Raw genomic sequence first — 8,441 nt, forward strand, 5'->3', positions numbered from 1 at the left:
GGGGAGTGGGGTCTAGTGGTTAGAGCAGGGGGGCTGGGAGCCAGGACTTCTGGGTTCCATCCCCGGCTCTGGGAGGGGAGTGGGGTCTAGTGGTTAGAGCAGGGGGGCTGGGAGCCAGGACTTCTGGTTCCCCGGCTCTGGGAGGGGAGTGGGGTCTAGTGGTTAGAGCAGGGGGGCTGGGAGCCTGGACTCCTGGGTTCCATCCCCGGCTCTGGGAGGGGAGTGGGGTCTAGTGGTTAGAGCAGGGGGGCTGGGAGCCAGGACTTCTGGGTTCCATCCCCGGCTCTGGGAGGGGAGTGGGGTCTAGTGGTTAGAGCAGGGGGCTGGGAGCCTGGACTCCTGGGTTCCATCCCCGGCTCTGGGAGGGGAGTGGGGTCTAGTGGTTAGAGCAGGGGGCTGGGAGCCTGGACTCCTGGGTTCCCTCCCCGGCTCTGGGAGGGGAGTGGGGTCTAGTGGTTAGAGCAGGGGGCTGGGAGCCTGGACTCCTGGGTTCCATCCCCGGCTCTGGGAGGGGAGTGGGGTCTAGTGGTTAGAGCAGGGGGCTGGGAGCCTGGACTCCTGGGTTCCATCCCCGGCTCTGGGAGGGGAGGGGGGTCTAGTGGTTAGAGCAGGGGGCTGGGAGCCTGGACTCCTGGGTTCCATCCCCGGCTCTGGGAGGGGAGTGGGGTCTAGTGGTTAGTGCATTCTGAACCACCTGGCCCAGTGCCGACTCCCTGGTGCCAGCTGGGCATTCGCTGACTCATCATGTGGCATCCCCTTGACTAAGTGCCCGGTTCCCCGGGGGCCTGGATGCCTGGGTTCGCTCGGTCAGGTCCCCGCTGGGGCAGGATGGAGCGGGGGGTGCTATCCTGGCCCCCCAAGGCCGCTCTGCATGTCGGAGCAGAGGCGGGCAGGGCTGGGCTCAGGAATGTTTCGCTCCGATACGGGGTTTTGCGCAGTGCCAAGACAAACATGGGGGCAGGGCTGCGGGGGCTCTGTTCCCACGGGGGGGGCCCCTGGGAACGCAGCTGCCCCAGTGCCTCATGGGGGAGTTCTGCTCCAGGGAAGGGCCCTGCCCCCCCAGGGGACGGGCCTGGAGAGGGGCAGCCCCCACATGACGTGTCTGTGCCCCTGGCAGCGCCCCGTGCCCCCCCGGAGAACGTCACGGCCTTCCAGAACGGCAGCCGGGCCACGGTGCACTGGCTGGAGCCACGCGGGCCGCTCGGCGGGATCCTGCGTGGGTACAGGCTGGCCTATCAGAGCCCCGGTTCGCCCGAGGTGAGCTCACCCCCCCCCCACCTCCCCCGGGACCCTGGCCTGCCCGCTGGGGAGAACCCACCAGCTCACCACCGCCCCCTAAGCTAGCCCCCCCCACCATCCCGGCCCCCTTGCCCCAGCCAGCACCCCACGCTGGTGCCAGATCCCATTCCCCACCCCCTGAGCTAACCAGTCCCTGCCCTGGGGCCAGATCAGAGCCAGAGCCCCCTAGAGGGGACAGGCCCTGCCCCATATCCCCTCCCCCCACCCCCAGCCAGCCAGTCCCTGCCCTGGGGCCAGATCGGGGCCAGCACCACCTGGAGGCGGCAGGCCCCGTGCCCCATTCCCTGCCCCCCTGAGCCGGCCAGTCCCTGGGGCCAGCGGCCCTAGAGGGGAAAGCCCAGTGTCCCAGCCCTGGCTAACCCCGCTCCCCGGCAGGTGGTGGTGGATGTGGGGCTGACCACCGAGAAGACCCTGGAGCTGGTCTCGGAGGTGCAGAACCTGATGGTGCGGGTGGCATCGTACACCAGCGCCGGGGACGGGCCCTGGAGCAACGCCGTCGTGGTCTCCCCATCCCGTGAGTGCTGGGGGGCTGGGCCGGGTGAGGGACCGGCCGCGGGGTGGGCTCTCCCATCACGCCGCAGCCCCATGGAGGCCGGGCTAACCTGGGGGTGGGGCTGACGCTTGCAAATCCAGGGATGGCTCTGATCCAGGTCCTGCTCTCAGCCCATTTCCAGGGACGGCTCCGATCCAGGTCTGTGGTTCTGAACTGGGTGCCCCGGCGCCGACCCGGGTCCCGTGGTTCTGAACTGTCCCCTGGCGCCGACCCGGGTCCCGTGGTTCTGAACTGGGTCCCCCGGCACCGACCCGGGTCCCGTGGTTCTGAACTGGGTCCCCCGGCGCCGACCCGGGTCCCGTGGTTCTGAACTGGGTCCCCCGGCGCCGACCCGGGTCCCGTGGTTCTGAACTGGGTCCCCCGGCGCCGACCCGGGTCCCGTGGTTCTGAACTGTCCCCCGGCTCTGCTCCGGGTCCCGTGGTTCTGAACTGGGTCCCCCGGCGCCGACCCGGGTCCCGTGGTTCTGAACTGTCCCCCGGCGCCGACCCGGGTCCCGTGGTTCTGAACTGTCCCCCGGCGCCAACCCGGGTCCCGTGGTTCTGAACTGTCCCCCGGCTCTGATCCGGGTCCCATGGTTCTGAACTGGGTCCCCCGGCACTGACCCGGGTCCCGTGGTTCTGAACTGTCCCCCGGCTCTGATCCGGGTCCCGTGGTTCTGAACTGGGTCCCCCGGCACTGACCCGGGTCCCGTGGTTCTGAACTGTCCCCCGGTGCCGACCCAGGTCCTGTGGTTCTGAACTGTCCCCCGACGCTGACCCGGGTCGCGTGGTTCTGAACTGGGTCCCCCGGCGCCAACCCGGGTCCCGTGGTTCTGAACTGTCCCCCGGCTCTGATCCGGGTCCCGTGGTTCTGAACTGGGTCCCCCAGCGCCGACCCCGGTCCCGTGGTTCTGAACTGTCCCCCGGGGCCGACCCAGGTCGTGGGGTTCTGAACTGGGTCCCCTGGCTCCAACCCGGGTCCCATGGTTCTGAACTGGGTCCCCCGGCTCCGATCCGGGTGCCGTGGTTCTGAACTGTCCCCGGTGCCGACCCGGCTCTCGGGGTTCGGTGGTGGAGCGGTCTCTTGCTACCAGCAGTGTTTTGATTTCTTGCAAACCCAGAACCAAGGCCGGTTCCGATCCAGGTCCCATTTCGGGCTCAAAAGCCCCTGGACCTGCTGGTTGGGCGACTTAGTGCACTGGCCCCTAAACACGTGCCCCCGGCCTGCCCCCCACGGCTAACGGCGCCTCTCTTCTCTCTCCCCTCTGCAGAGCCGCTCGCCCCACAGACCGAGCAAGGTGAGGAGCCCCCCACCCCCTCCCTCTGCCCTGCCCCCTCCACCCCACTGCCCGCCCAGTCCTGCAGGACGTTGGGGTCAGATCTCACAGGGATCTGTGGGGATCCAGCGCTGGGGGGAGGCACCTGACGGGCTAATTCTCCCCACCTTGGGTGCAGCCCCCAAGTGACTCAGCCCTGCCCTCTGCAGGGAGGGGGTTTGGTCCGGTGGAGCTGGGGGGTTGGGGAGCCCAGGGGGAGCCTGGCTCCCGGGCGGGTCCATGGGCGGGGCCTGGGGGGTGCCTGGGGCAGATCCACAGAGCACCCCGCTGCCTCCCCCCATCCCAGCTAACCCTACCCCTTGCTTGTGCAGTGAGGGAGACCGCGGCCCCCGCCTTCTCGTGGCACTGGTGGGCTGTGATCCTGGCCGTGGGCCTGGCCGTGGCCTTCGCCATCTTCTTCGTCCTCGTCCTGGCCCGGCTGCGCAAGAAGGAGACGCGCTTTGGGTGAGCGGGGGGCAGAATGGGGGCTGGGAGTGGGCCGGTGGGAATGGGGCAGGGGCCTGTCCCCTCTAGCGGGCACCGGCTCCCCTCCAGCCTGAGGGCAGGGACTGGCTGGCTCAGGGGGGTGGGAATGGGGCAGGGGGCCTGTCCCCTCTAGCGGGCACCGGCTCCCGTCCAGCCTGAGGGCAGGGGCTGGCTGGCTCGGGGGGGGGGCAGGGAACAGGGCACAGGGCCTGTCCCCTCTAGCGGACGCCGGCTCCCACCCGGCCCCAGGGCAGGGACTGGCTGGCTCAGGGGGTGGGAATGGGGCAGGGGCCTGTCCCCTCTAGCGGGCACCGGCTCCCACCCGGCCCCAGGGCAGGGACTGGCTGGCTCAGGGGGTGGGAATGGGGCAGGGGCCTGTCCCCTCTAGCGGGCACCGGCTCCCGTCCAGCCTGAGGGCAGGGACTGGCTGGCTCGGGGGGGGGCAGGGAACAGGGCACAGGGCCTGTCCCCTCTAGCGGGCGCCGGCTCCCCTCCAGCCTGAGGGAAGGGACTGGCTGGCTCAGGGGGGTGGGAATGGGGCAGGGGCCTGTCCCCTCTAGCGGGCGCCGGCTCCCACCCGGCCCCAGGGCGGGGACTGGCTGGCTCAGGGGGGTGGGAATGGGGCAGGGGCCTGTCCCCTCTAGCGGGCGCCGGCTCCCGTCCAGCCTGAGGGCAGGGGCTGGCTGGCTTGGGGGTCCGGATGTTGCAGGCTGGGGTCTCTCACCGGCTGTCGCCCCCCGCGCAGGGAGGCCTTTGAGCCCCGAGTGGAGCAGGGCGAGCTGGTGGTCCATTACCGTGTCCGCAAGTCGTACAGCCGCAGGACCACGGAGGCCACGCGTGAGTACCTCGCCCGCCACGCCCCGGCCCACGGCTCCCCCCACTCGCCAGGACCTGACAGTCAACCTAGGGCTGGCCCCCGGCCAGGCAGGTCCCGGCTGCCCCATTGTACTCCGGGCATCTCCGGAGAGAGCATGGCCCAGAGACTCGGGCGCCACGCGGCTCCAGGCACCTGGGTTCCCATCCGGGTTTTACTGCTGGCTGGCAGGCTGCCCTGGGCCAGTCCCTGGCCCTCTCCGGGCCTCGTTCCCTCCACCCCTGGTTCAGACGGAGGGTTGTCTGGGCGGCGCCCGGCGCGACGGGGCCCTGATCTCGGCTGGGGTCTGGGCGGCACCCGGCGCGACGGAGCCCTGATCTCGGTCAGGGTCTGGGCGGCGCCCGGCGCGACGGGGCCTTGATCTCGGTCGGGGTCTGGGCGGTGCCCGGCCTGACGGGGCCCTGATCTTGGCTGCGGTCTGAACGGCGCCTGGCACGACGGGGCCCTGATCTCAGCCGGGGTCTGGGTGGCGCCCGGCGCGACGGGGCCTTGATCTCGGTCGGGGTCTGGGCGGTGCCCGGCCTGACGGGGCCCTGATCTTGGCTGCGGTCTGAACGGCGCCTGGCACGACGGGGCCCTGATCTCAGCCGGGGTCTGGGTGGCGCCCGGCACGACGGGGCCGATCTCAGCCAGGGTCTGGGTGGCGCCCGGCACGACGGGGCCGATCTCAGCCAGGGTCTGGGTGGCGCCCGGCACGACGGGGCCGATCTCAGCCAGGGTCTGGGTGGCGCCCGGCACGACGTGGCCCTGATCTCAGCCAGGGTCTGGGCCCCGTCCTTACCGCGCTGGGGCCTGACCCCTTGTCCCCGTCCTTGCGCCGCAGTGAACAGCCTGGGCATCAGTGAGGACCTGAAGGAGAAGCTGCGGGACGTGATGGTAGATCGGCACAAGGTGGCCCTGGGGAAGACCCTTGGTGAAGGTAGGGGGCTTGCACCCCATGCTGGAGGGCAGCAATGCATTGTGGGATCTGCTACCCCCCGATGGATCTATTGGGGTGGCGGGTTCCCCCCATGTGGCCCAGGGAGCCAGGCAGGCGGGGTGCTGGGGGCTGCAGGCCAGATTCCCCACGCGCCGCCGACGTGGCCAGGGAGCTCCAGCTTTGGAAAGTTGCGAGCCCGGCTGGAAAAGCCCCTGGCTCGCGGCTCCAGTGCTCCCGGTGTTTCCAGTCCCCACCCCGGCCCGATTCCACAGCCCCATCCAGCTCCCGGCTTGGCAGCGAGATTTTCCCCAAGCTGCTCCCTCGCCGTGGAGCGGATGTAACCCGTTCCGGGCACATTACCCCCTGCTGTCGGCACAGCGATCCGGGGTGGGGGCTGCCCCCTGCTGCCAGGACAGAGATCTGTGGGGGGCTGCCCCCTGCTGGCAGGACTGTGCACTGCTGGATGTGTGCTCTGCTGGGTGTGCGTGTGTGTGCGTGCGCACTGCTCTGTGCGTGTGTGCGTGTGCGTGTGTGTGCGTGCGCACTGCTCTGTGCGTGTGTGTGCGTGTGCTCTGCTGGGTGTGTGTGCGTGTGTGTGCGTGTGCACTGCTCTGTGTGTGTGTGTGTGTGTGTGTGCGTGTGCACTGCTCTGTGTGTGTGTGTGCGTGTGTGTGTGTGCTCTGCTGGGTGTGTGTGTGTGTGTGTGCATGTGCACTGCTCTGTGTGTGTGTGTGTGTGCGTGCGCACTGCTCTGTGCGTGTGTGTGTGTGTGTGTGTGTGCACTGCTCTGTGCGTGTGTGTGCGTGTGCTCTGCTGGGTGTGTGTGCGTGTGTGTGCGTGTGCTCTGCTGGGTGTGTGTGTGGGTGTGTGTGTGTGTGCACGCGCACAAGCTGCTGCCCCCTGCTGGCTGCCCAAGGAATGGCCGGGCTGTGTGTCCCAGCCCCCGCACTGCCGGGGATCACACAGCCCCTCTGCCTCCGGCTTCCCCAGGCGAGTTCGGCTCCGTCATGGAAGGGCAGCTCAACCAGGACGACAGCGTCCTCAAGGTGGCCGTCAAGACCATGAAGAGTAAGTATGTGGTGAGACCCTGGGACCCTCCCTCCCCCCAGAACCCCCTCTGCTCTTGCACCCCTAATGGGCCCCCTCCTCCCCAGGGTCCCCTCCTCTGCTCCCTCCCCTCCCCTGCGGCTCTGCCCTAGTGCCCGTGGCTCTGGCGTCACCCCCCCCGTGTCCCCCGCAGTCGCCATCTGCACCCGCAGCGAGATGGAGGATTTCCTGAGCGAGGCCGTCTGCATGAAGGAGTTCGACCACCCCAACGTCATGAAGCTCCTGGGTGAGAGCCCCTCGCCTGGGCACAGCGCCCACAGGGTTAACGGGGGGGGAGGAGCAGGGTGCCCCGTACACCGGGCCGGGGGGTCGAGCGGCTGCAGCCTGGCCCTGGCGGGACGGAGGAATGTCACTGCGATGGCCTGGGAAAGCGGAGAGGAAGTCGGGGGGCTGGGGGTTTCCCTGGGAAAGCAGATGTGGGAGGGAGGGAGAGACGGGAACTCGGGACAGCCGCCAGGGGAATTGGCACAGGCTGTGCCGGGCCAGCGCCCTGCGCCAGGCTGGATTCCCTCCCTCGCCACATCACGCCTCAGCTGCACAGGGCCTGGGGTTCACGTCCAGCCTCCAGCAGTGCCCCCGGGCGACCCAGGCCGCGGTGCCCGGCCACAGAGCAGAGCCTGCACTCCTGGCCAGGCCGGGAGCTCGGCCCGCGGAGCCCCAGGTGCTACCCACATGCCCCTAGTGACCCCGAGGGAGGTCACTGGACCCCCCTGGCCACATGGAGCAACTGACCACCCATCCGGGGGAGGGACTCACCCACCACCTGGAACCCAGGAGTCCTGGCTCCCAGCCCCCTGCTCCAACCCCCTACACCCCACTCCCCTCCCAGAGCCTGGGAGAGAACCCAGGAGTCCTGGCTCCCAGCCCCCTGCTCCAACCCCCTACACCCCACTCCCCTCCCAGAGCCTGGGAGAGAACCCAGGAGTCCTGGCTCCCAGCCCCCTGCTTCAACCCCCTACACCCCACTCCCTTCCCAGCGCCTGGGAGAGAACCCAGGAGTCCTGGCTCCCAGCCCCCTCCCCACTCCTTCATTTTGGATTGGTATCTAACCCTGTCTTGGTGGCCCTGTTCCATCTGGGGGGCTGGGATCCAGGGGGAGTCTCGGGGTGGGTATCCAGGGGGTTTGAGCTCCCTGGGAGGCTGGGATCTGGGGGCCTGGGATCTGGGGGGCTGGGACCCCAGGGGCAGGTCTCACGGCCGCTCTGCTCCCTCTCGGCAGGGGTGTGTCTGCAGAGCACGGAGAGCGAGGGCTTCCCCTCGCCCGTCGTCATCCTGCCCTTCATGAAACACGGCGACCTGCACAGCTTCCTGCTCTACTCCCGGCTCGGCGACAGCCCCCTGGTGAGTGTGCGCCCCCCGGCCCCGGCGCCTCGCCGCCGCCTGGCCCCGGCGCCTCCCCGGCCCCAGCCACCGCCCGGCCCCGCCGCCGCCCCGGCCTCGCCACCGCCGCCGCCCAGCCCCAGCCACCGCCCCGGCCCCGCCACCGCCGCCGCCCGGCCCCGGCGCCTCCCCGGCCCCAGCCACCGCCCGGCCCCGCCGCCGCCCCGGCCTCGCCACTGCCGCTGCCCAGCCCCAGCCACCGCCCGGCCCCGCCACCGCCGCCGCCCGGCCCCGGCGCCTCCCCGGCCCCAGCCACCGCCCGGCCCGCCGCCGCCCGGCCTCGCCACCGCCGCCGCCCAGCCCCAGCCACCGCCCCGGCCCCGCCACCGCCGCTGCCCGGCCCCGCCGCCTCCCCGGCCCCAGCCACCGCCCGGCCCCGCCGCCGCCCCGGCCTCGCCACCGCCCAGCCCCGCCGCCGCCCCAGCCTCGCCACCGCCGCCGCCCGGCCCCAGCCGCCGCCCCGGCCTCGCCACCGCCGCCGCCCGGCCCCAGCCGCCGCCCCGCCGCCGCCGCCCGGCCCCGGCACCT

The 8,441-nt window shown here is 70.9% G+C and overlaps 1 protein-coding gene across 1 annotated transcript in view; it reads left to right on the forward strand.

The window, feature by feature from the left end:
• AXL (AXL receptor tyrosine kinase) overlaps positions 1–8,441 on the forward strand; it is a 28,001-nt gene that overhangs the window by 15,330 nt on the left and 4,230 nt on the right. Inside the window, exons 8-16 of the mRNA XM_044989106.1 lie at positions 1,118–1,257; positions 1,675–1,813; positions 3,103–3,129; positions 3,480–3,612; positions 4,379–4,470; positions 5,331–5,426; positions 6,417–6,494; positions 6,667–6,759; positions 7,753–7,874. Of these exons, the coding sequence (XP_044845041.1) occupies positions 1,118–1,257; positions 1,675–1,813; positions 3,103–3,129; positions 3,480–3,612; positions 4,379–4,470; positions 5,331–5,426; positions 6,417–6,494; positions 6,667–6,759; positions 7,753–7,874 (920 nt within the window). The remainder of the gene's footprint in view (positions 1–1,117; positions 1,258–1,674; positions 1,814–3,102; positions 3,130–3,479; positions 3,613–4,378; positions 4,471–5,330; positions 5,427–6,416; positions 6,495–6,666; positions 6,760–7,752; positions 7,875–8,441) is intronic.

This window comes from Mauremys mutica, chromosome 15 (genome assembly GCF_020497125.1).
Source record: "Mauremys mutica isolate MM-2020 ecotype Southern chromosome 15, ASM2049712v1, whole genome shotgun sequence".
NCBI lineage: Eukaryota > Metazoa > Chordata > Testudines > Geoemydidae > Mauremys > Mauremys mutica.